At 39.1% G+C, this 22,746-nt stretch overlaps 1 protein-coding gene across 1 annotated transcript; it reads left to right on the top strand.

The window, feature by feature from the left end:
* The first annotated feature begins 54 nt into the window (after positions 1-54).
* On the top strand, positions 55-21,930 carry CNOT7 (CCR4-NOT transcription complex subunit 7). Its single transcript, XM_084204760.1, has 7 exons — positions 55-166; positions 734-940; positions 1,191-1,384; positions 4,275-4,436; positions 9,944-10,088; positions 17,358-17,468; positions 20,219-21,930. Exons 2-7 carry the CDS (start codon positions 824-826, stop codon positions 20,345-20,347), a joined length of 858 nt encoding a protein of 285 aa, XP_084060886.1. The 5' UTR covers positions 55-166; positions 734-823; the 3' UTR covers positions 20,348-21,930.
* Positions 21,931-22,746: the final 816 nt, after the last annotated feature.

Here is a 22,746-nt window from a genome sequence, read left to right as displayed (position 1 = left end):
GGCCGGCGATTGGCCAGAAGGGAGGGGGAAAAGGCCGCGGCGCGCGGCGATGACGTAATGGCTTTGTGCGCGCGGCGGCGGCGCTGGGGGCAGCAGCGCTTCCTGCGGCTCGCGGGGGCCGCGCGGGGCCTCCCAGACCCGCCGCGGCCCGGCCGGAGCGCGAGGGGTGAGCGGGGGCGGCGCCGCGGGCACCGGGCGGGGGCACCGGCACCGGAACGGAGCCCGGCGGGACCCCCGGGCTCTGCAGCTCCTCTGGGCGCTCCCGGGGCCTTTCACGCGCGCGGGAAGCCGGCCGGCCGTGTGTCGGTCTCCGCGCGCCGCTCGCTGGTGTAGCGCGGCCCTGGGGAGCTGGAGGAGCTGCTCCCGCCTCGGGAGGCCGCCCGCGGCGTCCCCGCGTTTGGCGTGACTCTGTTTTCCCGCTTCGTTCCCTGCTCTACGCAGCCCAGGGATCCGCAGGAGCGCGCTGTTCCGAGCTGCGGGGCAGGAGCGCCTGGGGAGCCGGGTGTCTCCGGTATCCGTGTCACTAGTGCGCCTTGCCGCCCTTGTGCAGGAAACAGTCGCTAACGAAACTGCAGGGGTTTAGTTCCTGATGGTAATCTGGGATCGCTTAGCCGAAATTCTTGTAATCTACGAGGATAAAGCGTGGATGTGGTGCTTGAGCCTTTTTTTTTTTCTTCAGATAAACTAAGAGTAAAAACTTACATTTTTATGCTTTGCTTTCTTTCTTTCTTAGGCTAAAAAAATAAACAGTTGAAGTCCTCTTTATGAAACCAATCCTTGATCAAGTGTAACTTTTGATATATGGTCTCTAAAGCCCCCCACTATGCCAGCAGCTACCGTAGATCATAGCCAAAGAATCTGTGAAGTTTGGGCTTGTAACTTGGATGAAGAGATGAAGAAAATTCGTCAAGTTATACGGAAGTATAACTATGTAGCTATGGTAAGTGGGTGCTCGATGTCTGTGTAGCAAGTTATTGCAAAAATTGACTTCAGCTGAGGTCAGTAAACTTGCCCGTCCTTTTAAATTGAAAGCATAAGGAAATCTTAATGTTGAATTAGAGCTGCATGAACATCTAGATCCTAATCTTTTATCTTTTTAAAAGTTAATTTTACACACAGTACTCTTCAACTATGATATGGTTAGATCTATATGGTCATCATATGTTCAAGTTTTAATTCTGTTCTTGCAGGACACAGAGTTTCCAGGAGTAGTTGCAAGGCCTATTGGAGAATTCAGAAGCAACGCAGACTATCAGTACCAACTCTTACGCTGCAATGTCGACTTGCTAAAAATAATTCAACTAGGACTGACGTTTATGAATGAGCAAGGAGAATACCCTCCAGGAACTTCAACTTGGCAATTTAATTTTAAATTTAACTTAACGTAAGTGTTCAATTCCTGTGCTGGTAAACGAATGTTTCTGACTTACTGAAAATGTGTAAATACTGTAGCAACTTCATTATCTATCTGATTGTAATACTGGAATGTCATACCTGCTCATGTAAGGAAAACTTTCATCAGCCGAACATGCTTTCTTCCCTCATTTCTGTGCAGTCTGTTTTACTGTTGTAATTTGGTCAAAAATGATAGGCAGTTTAAAAAAAAATTGAAGGCGTTTTATACTTAGTGCAAGAGTTAGTTCTGTGTTTTCATGTTTAGCATTTTAGAGTGTTTCTGCCTTAACTTAGTTTGACCCTTACTAGTTGTTATAGAAATCACATATTGTTTCTTTACATACTTTAAATGGTAAATACCAACACTTGAAAAAAAAAAGTGAAGTTAAGTGACTAGAAAAGTATGTCAGATATTTTCATTCTGAATTATTTTGTCTAAAGTGTTGGCTAAAAAGCAAGGTGACTTCTACTGTATTGGAATAATATCATGAACTTTATTTCAAAATGTGGTTTTTATCAGTGATAAAATCCTTTAAGCATAAACCTCACTTTTTCAGGGGGATCAAAAATTTATTTGGTGCTCCAACTATATCTTTAGCTGGTGGTCAATGAAGTTACTAGTATCTTGATTTTGTTTTTTCTGAAGTTGGTCTGATAGATTTTCATATGTTGATTATCTACTGAATTTAATATCGCTACAAACCCTTCTCATCCATCACTACAAACCCCAAACATTTAAGCCTTGGGGTTTTTGGCAGTTTTGTTACAAGTTGAGAACTGGACAACTGTATATACATGAGTTAAACTCACAGCCTACAAAGAAGGTGTAGAGAACAGACTTTTCTTTTTTCTGCAGATGAAAAGACTTGTTTTCAAAGTAGTTGGGGTTCTTAGGAGGAAAACCACTTCTGCCTCTCTTGATCTCTGTGCTCTTTTAAACAAGCAGTGGTGTGGATTGTTACATATCAGTTTGATCTGAGCAGTGGCATGCTCTATTTAGTCTTGTGTGAATTGTCTCCTGAAGAAAAATTAAGCACAGATTTAATGTTTTGGTAGCTCTGAACTTACCTGGCTGTATGAATGCTGGATGAAAGTTATCCATTTTCTTAAATAGAAAGAATATGCTAATTCTACTAATTATGGGAGAAAAAGGAATTAATAACTTCCAAACTGATCTATGAAGAAGGGTCTGTGCTACACTTCATTTATTTTCTGAGCTTCAAAGGTCTACTTAATATCAAACAACTGAAACCAAAAGTAGCTTTCCATCTATTTGTGCCAGATGCTGCAGAGATTAGACAGCTTAGTAAGGCAAGATACAGGTAATCACCAAATTACCTTGTTACTAGTTAATGGTGGGGGTCATAGAAAAATAAAAGTTGATAAGTGCTGCATGAGAAATTAATATATTTTTTTTTTACATGGATGGACAACTTATTTTTGTCTGTTTATAAACAACTTTTTGGGAAGTGGCACTGTGCCAAGTGTTCTCCTAAAGCAAAACAGCTGTTTGTTGTTCCTAGAAGGTAATTTTTTTGTGTGTGTGGTTCCAGCCAGGTCTTGTTGTAGTGTGCTTTTAAAGAGCATAAATATTTCTCCAATCATACTAGGCACCTGATTAGTACAGAGCAGCACCTAGCATGAAACACCCTTTTTGTTAAATGGTGATTTTGTTTTGGATGGGTTCTTTAATGTGTTTTGGAGATAGTCAGATGTCGAGAAGCTGATGCCTCAAAGCTGGAGAACTAAAGAGCAGCTGTGTGGGAGTGAGGAAAAAAGTTCTTTCACATCCTCACATCTTGAGGATGTATGTCTATGGTCTAAGGAATGATGACTTGCTCTTAGGAATAAGGAATACAGGACCATGACTGAATCTAACAGTCAAATTTGATATATTGGTTGTCTTGTCTAGGTTTTCTTGTGTTTTTGTTTTGATTGTTTTTTATTAAAATTTGAAACTGTACACTGAAGAGTTTTTGTGCAGTAGTATGTTGTGGACAGTAAAATGAATTTCAGTCGCTAAGTACTTACATGCTTACATTTTTTTTTTTCTTCATTTAACCATTCCATGTTTTTGTAATGATGATACAGATAAAACTTAAGGGAGAAAATAAGCTCCAAAACATGAATTTCAGCATGAAGTTCTTAAGATAGTGCCAAAAAAAAAAAAAAAAAGTTAGTGTTAAAGGGAATAAACACAGAGGTAGGAGGGGGTCAAAAAAAAGGTAGAGAAATTTTTATTTCATCCTCTTAAATTTTGGGTCCAAAATAGCTTTTGAAGTTGAAACAGATTGTTTAAAAAGAGAGTTTAGATGGAAAAGTTAGGATCCCTGAATTCTAAGGTTTTGCTAAATGGAGTAAGTACTCCATTTCCAGTTGTACTGAAAAAAAAGTTCTTACAAACACATGTCTAAGCATTCACATAAGCTTAAATCACAAAAACCTTCTGAGAAATATTTTCTATAGAACTAATTAAGTACTGGGATCTGGATTATATTTCTCAAATTTCTGCAATGTAATGTGTTACTGCTTCAACTGTTACATTTAATTTATCACAATTCAAGTGATTTATACAGATATTTTACCAAATAAGTTCTATAGATGCACTTTCATCTATAGGCTTGCAAAAGGGAAGAGGATCAGGAACTAATTTTTTTTAATTAAGATGGTAAGAATGGAGGTTCTGGGAATGGTAAAATAATAATGGTTTAAGAAAGTGATAATGAAGGTTAAAAAAAACTTTGAAAAATGGTTGGTTTTGTAATTACCCTAGAAGAAAGTTAAATTGTTCCTAGTCTGTGAAATGAATAGCAAAAAAGAAATGTTACCTCATTGAGGCTGGTAGATTTTGGAAATTTACTTTTCCTCTCTCTTTTTAGAGAAGATATGTATGCTCAGGACTCTATTGAACTGTTGACGACATCTGGTATCCAGTTTAAAAAGCACGAAGAAGAAGGAATTGAGACACAGTACTTTGCAGAACTGCTCATGACATCAGGAGTTGTATTGTGTGAAGGAGTCAAGTGGCTTTCCTTTCATAGGTAAATTCTGCATGTTAAGTATTTGAGGTTCCAACATCTGATGGGTGTTTGAATTCTAGAACTTGGATTTCACGTCCCCTGAGTTTAAATGCTGTGTATGTAGCCCATATCTTGGTCGGTAAGACTGAGGAAATATTTCTGCTGTAATACCTCTAACACCATTTTGTATTGGAAGAATAGAGGGCACAGGGGTTGTACTGGTGTTTTTAGCTTCGGTGTTTATGCAGTAACCAGAAAATTGTGAAGCTGAAAAACACTGAACTGCTAAACCAGCAGGTGGAGCTGTACACGTGCAAGTGATAACGGAAACATTACTAAAAGCAAACTATTCCTGAGCAATCCTTGAGGAAATATTATCTATTTCATGGGAGAGAGTGATCAGTAAACAGGTCTATAAAGCACTCAAATTTGTTGTAAATCTCCTGCTAATCTGAGCAGATGAAGTTACTCAGCTTGGAAGGAGATCTTCATCAGCCTTATGCATGTATTTTACTGCTTATGCCATCAAAGGAGTCAATCTCTCCAGTAGAAAGAGAAATGTGAATGCTAAATCTCTATGAGTCTGTCATAATACAGAAGATTTTAGAGTGTTAATAAGATTTAACACTTTAAAAACAAACACAGTAGTTGTTTAGCTAACTGCATGCCAGAATTTTTGTAAGCAACAGTGTCTTTAGTCTAAGCTAAAACATGTGTATTTCTCATGTTGTATTGGTGGGTGGTATGTAAATGATGAAATTAGAATAAAAAATTCTTTGTTTGTAAGTATTAATAGTTGGAAAAGACAAAGTCACATGGAATTAGAGAAGTATTTATGCAATAAACAAACTCGAAAATAAGAATTGTTTTGGCAAGGTATGTGTAACAGTAGTAGAAGGGTGCATATAGCATTTTTGCAGAAGTTGTGTTTTTGATTTGTTTTGTAGAAAGAAGTACTAGGCTGAGTTTCTAAAGCAGAAAGGTTTAAAAGAAAAGACACAAAGAAGGATCTTCTGAGCACAGTTGTCACTTCCATCTTTCGCTTAACAGCTGTTTCAACTCACAATAGGACTCTAAAATAATCTTACTCTCGCTATCTTGCTTTAGAGTAGCACCTTGGGGAAGAATACTGTAACAAGAACATCTTAAATTGTGTCAAAATAACTATAAAAGCCAAATAGAGTTAAGTTTTTTTCAACTTCTTAAGCACAGTATTATGGGCTCTTATGTGTATATTTGTGATTTACACTTGACTACAGTAATATGACTTGGATGGTTAGGGGAGGCAGGTTATGCATGTAACTGGTGCCTCAGCAGAGGATGCCATGTAGAAGCAGCTTCAGCCTCAGACTGGTGTTTTTCCAATATTGCCTGGTGGCTAAGGGCCCAGTATAAGGTATATCTGAACAATTTCAACTCTGGGATTCTTTTTAGAGTATAGTTATATGTAGTGTGTGTAATTCCTGACTAATGGGCTGGTCAGAGTGCAGTGCAAGCCATGTGCAACAATGTCATTTTTTACTGGTGCAGCTTATGAAGGGTGTTTGAAATGGCTATTAATAGAAGTCCAGTTTAATCTGTGCTAAAATGAGTTTCTGTTGTGGATTTCACTGAAAGTGTCTTTAGAAATCCTCTTAAGACAGTTGCTTAGCAAATGTTTGTCAGACACTGATTATTAGAATGTTTAAAGCTTTTGTGCTTTTTTAGACCTTGCTGATTATATCTTGCACACAAAACCTTGGAGTAAGTGGGTTAAGTTCTGAGGAAACCGAAACCAAAACCATGCAAAGATTTAAATGAGCATGGGTCATGTAAACTGTGCTACAAAGCGAACAGCTGTTTCTAAATACATCTTTGATTGTGATTATGTTCTATGAGTAGAAACTTGCACAGCAGAATGCTCAGTTGAAAATTTGTTCCATTGAGGCTCTCCAGGCAGTAGTTCTTTGACAGCTGATAAAGCTGTGCTTGGTAGTTACTGACTCTGCTATTGCTTCCCTTTCCTTAAAATGCTTAAAGTACTACTAACTTAAAATTTGAGTCCCATAGTAAGTGGGAGAAGGGAATTACTCCTTTCTCAGAGTATGAAGATATGGTTTGGTTTTAATTTTCTATTCTTTGATTTCCTTGAACTTTTATGCAGTTCATTTGCAAGCTCTTCGCTTCTCAAATAGTTCTCTTTGTGTGCTTTTTATCTCCATATTTGATGTAGCTGCCTTGGCATCCTGACATGTTGGCAAATCTCTGGATCTGCAGTTCTGTCAGAAATGAGTGAAGAAATATTTGCACTGTCACCAGTTCTTGTGTATTGCAACTTCATAGACAACTTCCATCAAATCTTGTGTGTGTGCATGTTAAAATGTATTTGAGTTAATGAGAGAGAAGGGGGAAGCCCTGAATTTGTGATTTTTTTTTCACAGGCAAAAGAGCTGTGAGTGCTTGATAGACAAGCGAGTTAGGAAGGAGTAGCTTAAATGCTGATTTTGTGTCTGCTCTGCTGAAGTTTTGAGTGTCCACTTGTGTGCAACCTCCTTTGTCTGCCTTTGGAGGGTCTGTGAAAACACGCTTTTGGAAAACAAAAACCAGATGTTCTTGGGATACTACCAAGTTCCAGGCTAATGTGTTTCAAAATCATTTGTGTCTAACTGATTTTAGTAAAATTTAATCTGTTGGCTCATTTCTGTCATAAAATGAACTAAAGCTTTCTCAGCTCTTGCACATTTTGATTTATTTCAGAGGTTTGGTGCTTGAGAAGAATTAATTGTTAATTTGCTGTCTGAATTCTATCTTGATAGTAAGGGAAAAAAATAGAGGCATGTTTGATCTCTACTCGTCTTTTTGCCTAGAGCTGTCCATGTTCAGTGAAAAAACAAAACAAATGTCTGTAAGAGTGAATGTTAGTTGGATAGCTCCACAGATTGTGGCTTGCTGGGCTAAGGAGTTTCAGGTGATTATATTAGAAATGGTGCAAGGTTGTTCAGGCAAGGAAGTCTGTGTGCTTCAGGGTATAAACAGACCACTAATCACTGTTAGAAGATTAGAAGAAAACTTCTTTAATGAGTAGTTAATTACATAATTGCTCACTGTGGACTTTCTTAGGCTTCTCATAGCATTCAGCAGTGGCCATTCAAAATTTGTTTTAGTGGATCTGTCGTGGTCTTAAATTGGAGTGACAGTTTTTAGGTCTGTAAGCTTGGATCTGCTACAATCGCCAAGTGAAAAAAAAAAGTGTAGTTCTCAAAAAAATTACTATTTTTAATAGCCTGGTCCCTCTCAAAATGAGTAGTAAAGGAATGCTGACTTTTCTTTAAGTGCTTCCTTCTTTAAAGAAATTAGAAGTATTTGAGGGCATCTGTTTTCTATTATTTTATTAATTCACTTTTTTTGAAGACAAGTCAAAAATTTTTTTGAAGAGGAATAGCACAAATATGGTTTTTTTCATTTTAATATGACTGTTACAATTCAATGTCAGGAATTTATTGAGTTAATAAACTGTAAACTCTGAAGGAGTAAGTCTCCATAATCCTGAACAGTGTTTTTTGCATCTTTTTGAACAGCCTTTTTGTTAATGTGGCTTTTTCTTTTCCTCTTCTATAGAGGGCTTTATGCTGATGTGGGCTTCCCACCACTTCCCTCCCCTCTTCAAATGATCTAATAAAATTAGACTTCCAAGCTACTGTTTTGCCAAGTTTACTACAGTTTTTACTTTGTAAGTCAACTGAAGTCCTTCTTTATCTTTGGCTCCTTTGCTCCCTGGCCAGTGGCTGTTGCTGTGGAGACTGGAGGGTGGCCAGCACAGCTTCAAAGTACCAGATGCAGTGCAGGATTTGTTCAACATAAAATTTCTGCTTAGAGCACTGGAAACTCCCATGAGAGAGCTGCAATAGTCTATAGGTATTGTATACTTTGTATTAATGGACTTGTAGCAAACAATCCATTTACCCCCAGTGTGTTGAAGATTTTTTTACCCTCTGTCTATAAACTCATAGTGTAAAGATGTCAGAGATAATCTTATTGTATAAAAGTGGTTCAAAAAGTAAACTTATTTACTTTGAGTGTGCAAGCTGAAGCTTTGAGCCTACAGAAGTCACCACTTTTTGTGGATCCTAAATATCTGCAGGATCAGTGGTATAGTGCTCTTAACTGATTTGTCTTCTCTATTGCTTATCTCACAGTTAAAGATCCTGGCTGGTATTTACCAAATTGAAAAATTCTTGGCTTTGAGTATGACTCTTGTGTAATCAAGAATGAACACAAAGTATTAAACTGGAAATTTGGAGTCTGTGGTGGCCACCTTCTCACTTGAATCATCCCTTGGCTCTACGCTAAGGTTCCTTAACTAGCAAAACTGATAAAGCCTTCAGTAGAGGCAGCCCTGTTGTGTGTTTTCATCTTCTTTGTTAGTACAGGCATATTTTAAACTGTATGTCAGTAAAATCTAGGAACTGATGTGGTTCAGTGCAAACTTAATAACATGGAAGAGAAAGTATCGCTCCTCCATTTAGTTTTGTGCATTAGCAGTCCTGTGAGTACAAGGGATCAGAACAGGTGAGTTTCATGGTCAGATCATGAATAATCTGCTTTGTAATCACTGCCCTCCTAAGAAAATGCATAACTTGTCATCACTGGTTTATGTTATGGAGTTCAGGCCTGCTTTAATACCCGATATCTGTCTTTCCTGTACTTAACCCTCTCGTTTCCTCTCGTAACCATTTGTAAAAGTGTGTGGTTTCCCCGTTACTGCCGCGCCTCGTTCCTACGTCCTCTTTATTCAGTCGCGCTATGGAGGAAGAGGCCTTCCCAAACTCTTGTCTCTATCATGTGCACACTATAATACCACCATTTCTTCTAATGAATAAGCACTGCTTAGTTGCCTTTCTGCCTCCTGCAGACTTGCATGTGTACACAAAAATTTTTCCAGCTTACTCTGTCATTGCCTCCAGAAAGAGTAATAGTCTACAAGCTATTAAACTTTGTAGTTGTCTGTGTGCTGATTTAATTGGAAAAGTTGAAAGACAATTCCTCTTCTTTGTTGCTGAAGGTTAGACTTGCCTCCAGGCATAAGCATGCATTGGCTCTGGAAACTCATTAATCTTTTGGATTTCAAGAACTGTAGAAGTGTCTGTCTATCTCAATTTGTAGTGAGAAACTCCAGTCTATGTGAAAGAAACCAGTTTAGGAGTCTTTCTGGTGGAAGTCCTTGTTATCAGATGAAGACCCAGCAGCCCTACCTTATTTTGGGATTTAGAGAAACTCCTATAAAGCAGATCTTTTTGCATCTTCACTTGGCCTCTTTCAGACTAAATTAAAATGTTTTCTCTGGAATCTGCAATGGGGCCGTTTATATGAAGTTTAGTTTTTTTCATAGAAGTTGGTCTTAATTGCGTTGAATTTAAGCAGAATATCCTGTCAGTGTGCAGTGAAGTCTTAAAAGTTGTTGTTTTTCATGTCAAGGTGTAGTGAAATCTTGAAGTGAGAAGGATGCTTCCAAGTCACTTACTTATATTATTTTTGTTATTAATTTGCAGTGGATATGACTTTGGCTATCTAATCAAGATCCTGACAAACTCCAATTTACCTGAGGAAGAGCTGGACTTCTTTGAGATACTGCGATTGTTTTTCCCTGTCATCTATGATGTAAAATATCTTATGAAGAGTTGCAAAAATCTGAAGGTAAGTAATCTGCTAATGGTTTGGAACAAATTTTGCATTTGGAGACAGAGTTTGTTATGCTTAAAAATACTTTCTCTATTTTTATTGTCTGCTTTTTCTTTTATGGTGCATATTAAGCATTGTTGTTTCAAGCTTTATATATTTAATATTAAAGATATTGTTAGAAGCTGGCAGGAGCTCAAATCAAGTTTTGCTACTGCTTACCAGTTAAAAATACCATGTTGAAACTGTATTTACAATACTTTGTTGATAGATGATAAACCCATGTTTGGAATTCTTCATTTCTTTAGCCGTAAGAATTGATGGGTCTCATTACTCTTATTTCCTCATTGTGCAGTCCGCTAAAGAACTGCAGTCATGCTGAGGTAATTTCAAGAAGATGATATGGAAGTGTCTTGGGAAGAGAAATGAAGTGAAGAATGTTTCAGATGGCCCAATAAGCAAAGATAAACAACAACATATGTTCAGGGACACCATGTGACTTCTAGGGAAAAAAAATGAACTAGAAACCTATCTCTCATGTCAGGCCAGCAGGGCTAATTGGCTTACTCTGTCAGGCATAAAATTTGGATACCTTACTGGACTGGAGAATGAGTGGGAACTGGAGCTAAGTGTGTGAAGGGGAAGACAGCAAGTGAAAGAAAGATACTAAAGGCACTGTTAACATCTTTACTTGCCAAAGAGCTGCTAAGAGTCTGGACTGCTGCTGGAGTGAGCTGCATCACTCATCTGAGGCAATTGATGATTTGTTGCTTTTATGGAAAGTCATTTAATTCTCTAGGATTTCTTCATGAAAACCTGCAGTAAGAAGAGATCATCAAATCCTAAGTAAGGAATGGCTTGCTAGTTCATCATGCTGAACTGCTGATCTCTGTGCTGTTTATCGTCTTCTGTTTCTTTCTGAGATGAACTAGCAGAGTGTGTCACTGAGCAGTAGCCTAGTTTTGTGGAAAGTAAATTGTGTGAATCCTTTGTTAATCAAATTGATGTTGAAAATGTAGATCACCTTTCCAGTTAGTAAGAAAAGTATACTTACCTGTGTTCATATGTAGTTGTTACTGGTATAATTATCTGGGGAAATGGCTGTGTATTAGGGAACATCTTAGAAACACTTCTTCTCCAAAGAGGCCAGGCGTAAAAATTAAATGCTCCTAAATTTCAGGAGTCTTAAATTAGGGGTGGGGGGGGGAACGCGCCCTTAAAAGTCCTCACTTTCACACTCCCAGTGAAGCAAAGTAGAGCATCTGGTGCCTATCTGGTGACACACTTTGCAAGAACAGAATGTATATTCCAAATTTAGTGACATGAAAAAGGTGACAAATGGATGTTCCATGTCACCATTCAGAGGTGACATTCCCAGTGGGCTTGGGAAAGAGAGTACTGTAGTTTCTAGCATAATTAAGGCATAGTTGTGTGTAACCTGCATTGTTTAGAGACACTAAGATTTTTTTGGAAGACACGAAAATCCTTCCCAGGTCTTATTTTGGCAAACCATAAGAACAAGGGTGGTTTGGTTTTTTTTCAGAGCTGAATATGTAGGTCAGCTTTCCTGCAGTAAATTTTGATCCACTCACCTAATCTGCACACTGATAGTGACAGCAAGGGAAGGGAAATGGACTGTCCAAATTTACCAGTGAGGAGATGATGGTGGACTTGAACTGTACTGAGAGAAGCTGCCTGAAACAAATTACTAAACATTTAGTGTTGTAACTCTGCAAATGCATGTGCTGGCTTCTAATGTGTGTCACCTTTGATCGTTATTAAATTGCAGTGAATTGAACAGCTGTGCAGTTGTCTTTTATTGACTTGTCTAAGTTATTTTTTTTTGTATGATAGTCACTGATCTGCTGTAGGTCCCCCACTCTCTGCCCCCACACACTCAAAAAAGATTCTTGGCATTGGAAAGAGAAATAGGCTTCAGAACTGGAAATCTGTTTGATGCTTTTTTTGTGGATTTAAGTACTCTGTGAATTTACAGTCTGTTATTATGACTTTACTGGCATGCAGATTGAGTTGACTTTAGATATTAATGTATTAGAGGTTAAACTCTTGCTTACAGTCTCAAAGGCTTTTTATGTAGTCAATTACAAACATTCTGATAGCAGCAGCAATCCTAAGTAATTTAAATTGGTAGACCTTGTTGGAAACTTGCTTTTAATTCAGGGTTTTGTACAGAACAATAAGATCTGTGACTGTGTCATGAAATGAGAGTTTGATGTAGATTTGCTGTTGACCATGGTGGTGTGATTATGTAAATTATTCTGTGGCCTTTTTCTTGGAAGGTTGATAGTCTGAAAATTTTGGAGCAATTTGTCCTTCTCCAAGAGTGAAGCATACCTATCTGGAGTGCAAAATTCTTACCTGAAAGAGAATCTCAGTAGTCTAATAATCTTCTGTTCTGGTTCCATTGAGGACAGGGTGGATTTTTGCCTTCAGGATGGAACATAGCTAGGACATGGAGGTTATTCTGTGGCACCTCACGTCATTTTCTGGGCATGGGGAAAGGGCTTGCTTCCAGGTCAGGGGAGTGTGGTGGAGGGAGCAATCAGGTGTTTCTGTTGTTGAGCAATGTTTCTCTTCTTGCACACTCTGTCATTAATATTGTTGCTATTTCTGTTTGATCTCTTATCTCACTGCTGTTTTCCAGTATATTGCTCATATCTCAACCTGTGATCTTCACATTTTGTGCCTCCAGTTCTCCTCTCCAGTCTGCCACAGGAAAGGGCAGGGATAGGAGTGACTAAGTGTAGTTTGAAATGGTTTTAGTGAAAACACTAACTTGGAGAAGACCATTCCTAAACCGTGACAGCCTTACTTGGCACCCAGTGTGGGGCGTGAATGATTGAGATCTGATCAGATTGAAAGCAAATTTCATCTAAGCATTTGTCCTATTAGATTCCGAGCCAATGGTCACAATGTTGCTTGGTCTGTTTATGTGAGTGTGCTGCCTAAGCCTGTTCCTATAGATGTACTATGTGCCCATGAGGGTGCTCTTTTTCAGATCAGGATTGCTTTGTTGATGTATGTTGATTGTATGAATCGGGGTCATGTTGTAACATGATAATATCAAGGGCAATGAGGATCATTTGGGATATTCAGTGTTTTCAGTGCTACTCTCCTACCTTTACCTTGGGCACTACCTCTGGGAGTCCATTTCTAAGCATACCTAGTCTGTGGAGAGAACAGGGGAGGATAGCTTCCCTCAGCTTTGCACTACCTTTTTCTCCTTCAGGCCTGTTAGAATAGCTTTTGAAAATTTTTAATTTCCTTTTGATGTTAAGGAAAGCAGGTTCTTGCTCCGGTGTCAGGTTTGTCCCAGTCTACATGGTCTACACCATGTTTTGAGTCAGTACAGTCAACACTGTGTCTAGAATCAGGACAGAGATTTCTAGGAACGTTAATCAGAGATCTCTATGAGGGAGGATAGTCATGAGTAGCATGGAATGTGGGATAAAATGTGCCATTTTTTGGGAAAATTTTATCTTCCAATGTTTTGAGTATCACTATGGAACCTTGATAAAGTGACAGAATATTTGCAAGAAGAGTGCTGTGGCAACTCCATAAAGAATCAACTTACTGAAGTGTGCTGGGCCCTGGCTGCTCTGGACACAATCCAGTGCTAGACAGAACCCTTAGGAGAAGAGGAAGAAAGCAGATCAACAGGTGCTGTGACCACTCAAACTGCAGCTGAACTGGAAGAATAATTCATGCCAGTAACTGTCACACCTACACAGAAGAAGAAATCCAGGACCAAATTAGTTTGCATAGTCAGGGATAAAGAGGAAGTAGAGCTCTCACAAAAGGAGGAAGAGGCAGGACCAGAGATAATCACTCAATTCCTGTCCCGGGGTGAGCTAAGTGAAAAGATTCCAGCCACCAGTCTTGAAAGCCCCAGATGAGCTGGCTGCTCTGATGCTGAGATTTCATGACCCACAATATGAAGCTAGATGGTAGTGAAGCCAAGCAACTGGCATCCTGGTGGGGATTTGGGAAGAGGACAGAAATTCGCAGCCTCTGGAGGTGACTCCTGTCAAATGTGAGAGAAGGGTATTCTCCATGGATGATCTAGTGGTGTGCCCAAGCAGATGCAACGCTATGGAAAAAGATACCTGAGAGAATTAGTTGTACTGGATGTGATATGTAAGGATTCAAATAACAGGAAGTCTCCTGTAGATCTGGATAAGGTCCATTGTACACAATCCACGTGGCAGAAGTTTGCACGGAGCACACCATTGTCATTCACCAACTCCTTTGCATTGATGTCAATGAAAGGATGAGAAAAAACAGTCCTTCAGGTGACAGACTCCACTAATAGGAAGATTCTCTTTTCCTCCTTAGCGACCTGCTCCGTGGTGTGGAAGGACTGTCCAAGACTGCAGACAGATTCAAAAGAGTAGAGAAAACTGGAGAGATGTCCCATGCCTCACGAGTATGGACCAGAGTCTTCGCTATTAAGATATACAGAGGCTCTGTGTATCCTTGACATAGTTTACTGCAGGACCTAAAAGGGCATCGTTGGGCTTTTGGAATAGCTACAGTGGAGACAGAGGAAATTAGCTGAATAACTTGCCTTGTTTTTCAGAGGACCCTTCTGCTTTGGGACTGCTGAGGGTCAAAGAAGAGGAGGTAGCAATCTCTACCACAGCAATGCACTGTTGACAAAACTGGGTACTCCATGACCTCCATGCATGAGATGATTTGTGAACTGGAGAGCCAGGGAGTGGTCAGCAAGATGTGCTCACCCTTTAAAAATCCTATATGGCCTATTGACAGTGGACTGTCATGGCTTGAATGAACTCATACCACCATTATGTCACTATACCAGATATACTAGAACATCAGTATGAACTGGAGTCCAAGGCAGCAAAGTGGTACCACCACTGATACTGCTAATGCACTTTTTTTCCCATTCCTTTGACAGCAGAGTGCAGGCCACAGTTTGCCTTCATCTGGAGGGACATCCAGTACACCTGGGACTGACTGCCCAAGGGATCAGGATCTACCCAAGATATTCAGATTTTAGGAGGAAAAAGGCAAGATGGATGTTGTTAGATTTCAGTTGATGTGGTCAACAACATAGCAGCTAGATCCCCACCAACCAGCAAGAAAGGAACACAGGCTTTCCTAGATGCTGTGGGTTTTTGGAGGATATGTATCTCAGATTACAATCAAATTATAAGTGCTCTATATCAAGTTACCCCCCAGGAAAATAATTATTTAAAGTGGGGTCCTGAACAGCAACAAGCTTTTGAACAAATCAAATGGGAAGTTGTTCATCCAGTAGCCCTTAGGCCAGTCTGGTGGCAAGGTGTGAAGTATGTGCTCTTCATGGCTGCTGGGCAGAATGGCCTTCCTGGAGCCTCTGTCAGAGGGTACCTGGAGAGACTTGAGGCTGATCTCTGGGTTCTGGAGTTGGGGGTGCAAAGGATCTGAGGCCTGCTATGCCCCAATTGAAGAAGAGATCCTGGTATTTATGGAGGGGTTTGAGCTGCCTCAGAAGCGACTGGCACCCAATCACAGCTCCTTTTGGCACCCCAACTACATCTGCTTAGTTAATACCCAAGGTTCCACCAACTGAGCCTAATCAAAACCTCTACATACCATTGTGCATATGAACAATATGTTAGGGAAGACAGTTTGGATTAGTCCTGCCTCAAGCAATAGCAAGCCCATCTGTGAGATTGTTTTTACTCAAGGGCCTGGGTGCACATTCCCCACAGAGGGGTGGGGAAAATTTGGTGATGTGTACTTCAAGGGGATTTGATTTTTGGGTAAGAACGGTTTGTAATGTTGAATTGTATAATACTGGTTGCTGAATGCCACTGCCTCTGGATGCCATAACTACTGTGGCCAGCTTGTGGTCCACATCCCTGGAAGGCATCTAGGATAAATAAAACCCACAGTAGTGGACTAAATTAACAGACATCTCAGAGGGAAGCTGTACCTGTGTGTGTGAATATATGTATATTGTTGGATGTTACAAGATTTGGACCTGACATAGTATAGAATAAGAAATGGATAATGTCCTGGTTCCAGCCAGGACAGGGTGAATTTTTTCAGTAGCCGTGATGGGTTATGGAGGTTGTTAACATGGAGGTTATTCCCTGACACCTCACATAATTTTCTGGGCATGAGGGAAGGGCTCACTTCTGCGTCAGGGTAGTGTGATCAGGTATGGTTAGTTATTTTTCTGCTGCTAAGACAGACAAAAACTAGCAATAGCAGTACTAGGTTTTCTTGTTAGTTTGTGTTATTTTGGAATGTTATTATTGAAGCTTTCATCTTTTTAAACAAAAAACAGGACCCAAACATGCTGCCATAAGATTCACAGGAATTTTCATAATGTTTGATTTTCAGTTTGGACTCCTTTGTAGCTCCATGAGTTTTAATTTTGACTGTTATGCTTTTGCCTCTTATTGCTTCACTTCCTGTATGTGAAACAGGTTAAGAGTGCACTGGAAGGTGAACTCTAGGCATTCTTTATTTAAAAACGTCTCTGTGCAACATTTTTGCCTTTCAATGCTTATGGCAGCACTAAAGGTTCTGTCTTTTTTTTTCTTTTTAATCTTTCTAGATCTTTAAGAATGTGCATGTGCCTTAGTCTTGCCAGTAGCTTTATAGCTTACTGAATTAAAAAAAGTCTTTGCACAATCATGTGCTCACAGCATTAAAAGATTGCAGTTACAGTATTACATGTCTGTCCTTCAGCTGATCAGTGTTATCTGTGTAAAACTAAACCAAATTTTGGCTGCTTTGCAATTACTCTTTTGGAGAGGACCCTAAAATGATCTTTATTTAGTCATTTTGCAGTTAAGGGGATAATTTTTCACATAAGCTTATTGAAAAGAAAATTTCCTTCAAAACTGGGGAAGTTTTACCTTTTAGAGAAGATAGATTTGCAGCTTTGGTGTGTTCTCTACAGCCTTGTAGTCTGTCCTTTTAAAGCATTGTATCAACAGTCATCTTAAAGGAATCGTTAAGTAATAACATCTGCTTACTGGAGAAGCTGGAACATAAGGAGTGCTTGTTTTGTTGGTTGCAGATACTATTTCATTTAGTCAATACTGACAGAGAATAATAACACTGTTGATATGGAAACTTTGATTCTTCTGGTGTGCGTTTATCTAGTATAATGACTGTTTCAGCTACTGTGCAGATATTGAAATATGCCTGAGGTTGTATGGCCTGTGTAACAGATTTTCCCAAATATAGCTGTTCCGTGTTCTAATTTAACTTTTCAGCATTTAACAAAAATGTTTTGTTTTCCAGGGTGGGTTGCAAGAAGTGGCTGAGCAGTTAGAGCTGGAAAGGATAGGACCACAGCATCAGGCAGGATCCGATTCTTTACTCACAGGAATGGCCTTTTTCAAAATGAGAGAAGTAGGTGGACATACTGTTTTTATTTCCATGACAGTAATGTGTTGCGATAGTCACATGGAATTGCTGATTCTGATACATCTGTGATATTTTAAGGAGGTCTCTGAAGGGCTTCAGGGGTCAATCCTTTCTTGACAAAAATGAGACCACCTGTATTTTTCCCTGAGTAAGTGTGAACCAGCCTTACTGACTCCTTGCTTTGCTGCTGTGAGTGAATATTTCTTCCCCATTCTAGCCTAGGCCTGACTTCTGGATTTTTTGTGAAGTTTTGTTTTGGGCTGTTTTTTCCTCACCTGTTTTGCAGGATGCCTTTTTTTAGGTGACTGCTGCAGTGATTTATGAACTGCTGAAGCCAGACTCCTTTTTGGTTGACTGTACTCAAGTCAAATTTTTTTTTTTTTTTGAGCTTTTGCTCAGTGTAATATCCAGTGTAATAGCTGGTGTGTACTGCTGCTTGTGGCAGGCTGAGAGGTGGGGGAGGACTGTTGATGAACCACTTCTAGCTAAACTTTCAGGCTAGAGGTATATGAAATAATGACTTCAGGCTGCTTTGGAGAATTTCCATACATTTCTTTTTCCTTGCCATTGAGTGAAGCTCAGTTTAACTAAGGTTCTAAAGGTCAGTTAATTCAAGGTTTGCAGCAAGGACAGTCAGGTCTTACAGGCTTCACATTTCCTTGCTACTTGTCTGCATACAACAGGAAAACATTAGGATATTTTGCATTAGCAGAACAATGAAATGTCGAACAGGCCTCTTCTGGAAAGCAGTTGCACTGAACAAATGCCAGTGCATCAGAACATGGCATTCTTCCAGCAATTCAGTGTCATTTACCATGTCAAAACAGATGGCAATATCAAACCTCATCATTTAATCATGTTAAGTACTATATACTGAAGTCTACCTTCTGGAATCCCACCTTCTGTATGAAGGAGAAAATGACCATGAGATTGTGACAAATATTAGTGACACAGCAGCTAAATAATAAAGAATGATGGTTTAGGCTGGTTTGCTCATCCTAGCACTCTGTTCTGCTTCTGCTGGAACTGTGGCAGTTGTCAAGCAGGTCATGGGCTGCAGATGCAATAAAAAGGATTATGTTTCTGGTGTGATCCAAGGCCAGTGCAGCTACCTGCTGTCTGCCCGGTATTGAGAAACTTCACTCTTGAATTTGAAGATCCAAAGCAAAGAAGGGAAGCATATAATAATCATGCTTAAGATAAAGCCTTTCAAGTGTTAGTTTTCTTGAGTAAAGGTCCAAACCAATGGTAGTTTCTTTAATGAGATGCAGTTTGTGTTAGATGGCAAACTAGCTGGTTGAATTTATTTACTAAAAGTTTTTAGCAGAAGTAGAAATCTCTGAGAGTTTTTTAGTGTAACACACTTGCTTAATTAAGCCAACAGACATGGACTGATAATGATTTTTTTCCCCAGTACTTAAATACTCTGCAAATACAGCATTTCTGAATAAGAACATAGTAGTAAGCAGAGAGAAATACATTTAATGTAGATTTTTAAAGCTTTTCAGCAGAGTTCAGTTAATGTATTTCTGAGTAAAAATACTTCACTTTACAGTGCTTTTTGAGGCACGGAATTTTGTTACTAATTGCTGTGAAGGAGATGCAGCTTGCTTGCTGGGTCTTGGAGTGCCAGCCAGAAAAGTTACTGATCCTTTTCTTTCCATCAGCAATACTTAAATAATGATACTAAAAGAGTAAAGTTGTTACTTTGGTCTTTTCTTACCTGTTTATTTCATTAAGAACTACTGGGGGCTGCAAAACTTCTAATTAAAGTCTCTGATTCCTACTGTACAGAATTTTCCATCCTGACTGTGCTGCTAAAAGCAAAGCTTGGAGGGAGAAGTTTTGACCTGTGTGGTACACACAGATCCCCATGTTTAGATTGTATATTGCATCCATTCTGTCCTGTATATTTCTGCCTGTCTTAGATTTCTGGTATTGATGATGACTCAGAATGGGAACCACTGGGGTGTCCGAGATTGCTGTGAAGGTTTTAGGGTGAAAAATGTTCGTGTATTTGTGTCTTCTTATTTTTGCAAGATAATTTTGGGATTTTCTGCTTGAAAACCTATCTGAAAGGCAGAGTATCAGAATATCATGGGCTTTATTTTGTCTTCCACTGAAAAGTTATTTAGACTTGTAATATGTAAAAGCAGTCTTGATACAAAATTTTGCTGTTCCTCATTAAATGAAGTCCCCCTCTGTGAGGAGCTGAAAATGCATCTTTCTGCATTTCTCTAAACTCTGGTATTGTGCTCATCTTCCCCACCCCCAAAGCTATATAATACAAATCAGGACATCTCTATTCCAAGACAGAGTATGGTGAAAACTCCACACTGAGGGGAGGTAAGGGAACAGGCACTGATGATGGTTGCTAAGCATATGCCTGTTGTAAGAAGCACCACAGAAATCAGATGGAGAAATATCTTTGTTGCTCTTGCAGATATATGAGTGATGACTAATAATACAAAATTGTGAAAACATTGCATTTGGCCATTTAATTGGGAGAAGTGCACAGGAAGACTGATTGTATTTCTTGACAGATTTAAATAATTGTGTCATAAAGCACATTGTGATAATGTGTTGAGATAAAGTGTCTTATTATACTAATTATATCATCTTTTGCACCTTGGGATTTGATAATTGTACTTAGAAAGGAATTTTAAAACATTTCTACAGTTCTATTGAAATGGAACCTTTTCTTTTGCAGTAATTCATGTCTCTTCACTTTTTAGATGTTCTTTGAAGATCACATTGACGATGCCAAATATTGTGGCCACTTATATGGTCTTGGTTCGGGGTCATCTTATGTACAGAATGGCACGGGAAACGCTTATGAAGAAGAAGCCAACAAACAGTCATGACATGAAATGAAAGGCCGTCTTTTTGACCTCCACATGCTTGTACATAGGTTTTATCTCTGGTTGAACCCCTTGGACAATTAAGGCTTTTTTCCCCCCTTTCTCAGCACACTTTCTTTTCTGCCTTTCTATGTACTAAACTTGACTGTTCCTATCACAGATTTTGATCTTAATATTGATACGTAAAATTTTCTGGGTTACATTTTGGCCTCTTAACAAGCCCATTTGTAAAGAAGCATGTATAGGATCAGTGTGGCAGAGAGAAGGGGAAAGTTGAATCATAATGAATATTCTGGTAAACTTGCCTACATCGTTCTTCCAGTTTTTTGTCTTTCCCCTCCCTTCTCTAAATTAATTGGCTCTGATTATAACTAACTTCCCCCTTCATGTCTGTTCTTTCCAGTATGCAGGCGTTTTAGCTATTCAAGATTGTGGACCATCAGATTTGCACTTTAGAGAGCGACTCTGACTCAGATCCTCTGTTTTATTTGAAGTTTGTTTTGGTTTTGTCTTTTGCCCTCAGCTAGAAAACAATCATCTTGCCAAGTTCAGCAGCTTCAAGCTGTACTTTCTTGGTATTTCAACCCACACAACGGGACTTATTTGCTGCATAATCTCTGTTTGTTCAAGCAAAACAAACTACTGAAATCATAGTAATTGCTCTTACTTTACTAGTGTTTGGTCATCTTCCAACACATCCTGCACATGTCAACTGCTGGTTGGCCTGCTGCTTTAAAACTGCTCTGTGATGGGGGAAAGAGGCTTGAAAAAACAGCTTTACACCCTTCAGGAGAAGAACAGCTATGACTTTAGCCTTTTTGCCATTAAGCTGAGAGTTGAAGGATAATGGAAAAGTAGGAGTGTTGTAATGGCACATTTCCCTTGATTGACCTCGTGGCTTTTATCCTAGTAATGTACACCTCAGATATTTTTTATGAAGTCATATTTATTATGTACCTGATTTCATGATTTTTGTAAGTCAGTTTAGTTGAAGATGAACCCCAAAGATCTGAAAAATACTATTTAATTGCATTATTGAATTAGAAGGACAATTAAATCATGCCTTTTTGTAGTTGTTACAAAGACAGATGTTACAGATATTTGTTGTAAGACAACAAAATATAAATAACTTCCAGCTAATAAAGTTACCTGAGGAGTGTAATGCTAGTTTATTTTTGAGTATATCTTACAATATATTTTAGATATATTGTTTTCAAGGACCCTAAAGTATGTTCTTAACTCTGCATAGCATGTATACAGAGCAGTTGTGCAGGAAGGATTTTTGGTATTGAATAGCTAAATGCTAGCCTGGAATGATGGAATGCGTGACATTGTGTGTCCGTGCGTGTGCGCGCGTACGTGTGTTTGACACGGAAATCAATGGCAGAAAAATCTCCAAATGTTCACCAATTACTCTGTTTTATCTTGTACTTTAAAGGAAAAAATCAAACACCTTTTTCTCATTGAATTATGATGATGTAACTGGGCGGTCCTTTTTAAACGAGTAATTTGCATAACAGAGGGTATTTGTTTTTAAAGCTTTTGTAAATAAAGGCCTAAGAAATGTTTTCTTACATAACAACAGACTGGTGGTTTTGTTGCAAAATTTTTCCTGGAATGTGATTATTTAGTCAGTTCAGCTCTGTTTTGTTAGGCATGATAGTTCTTTTCTACATGCTGACATAGAGGAATCTAACTCACTGCTCCCTGACTGATTTCACATTCAGAGAGGAATTGTGTTCATGGGTTTCCGGTCATTTAATTCTTTCTGTCCTGAGTTGGAATAGGGGTGATTGCAATTTACTTCTGAGGCATCCTAATCCCAATAGTGCTTTTATATACCATTATGCATTAGATGATGGTGACTTGTTTTAACTTCAGTTGTCTTTGGCTTTAAGATCATGATAGTGAAAGCAGGATGAATTCTTACTGTGGCCTCCAGGGTTTGCATAGACATGGAATGAAGAGCCCCTGAAGTTTGATGCATTTGCTTTAAAGTAATAGCTTTGCCTAAAGCATATGGATACAGCTATCTGGTTAACTTGAGCAGAATGACTCTTCGAAGGACTTTTATGGGTTTTTGTTTTGAAGTAGGCTTTTAATCGAGGATCAAAGGAAGTTTTTAGAGCCATCTGAATGCGTGCCTACAGTAAAAGTTCTAGTGCCGATGGGGATTTGCTTTTGAAGTAACTGCTGAGCATCCCATATGCTGTGCTGTGCTTTTCTTTGCTTCCTGTCGTAGAATCATGGAATGGTTTGGGTTGAAAGGAACCTTAAAGATAATCTAGTTCCAACCCCCCTGCCATGGATGGAGAGGGACACCTTCCACTAGACCAGTATTTGACTTCAAAGAATTCTACTCCTTTTTTTTTCAGTGACAAAAGCATTTCTCAAAAGCCACT

This window comes from Fringilla coelebs, assembly GCF_963513975.1.
Source record: "Fringilla coelebs genome assembly, chromosome: 4".
In the NCBI taxonomy this organism is placed as follows: domain Eukaryota; kingdom Metazoa; phylum Chordata; class Aves; order Passeriformes; family Fringillidae; genus Fringilla; species Fringilla coelebs.
The sequence above is the reverse complement of the archived record's forward strand: the minus strand, read 5'-3'. Positions and strand labels throughout refer to the sequence as shown.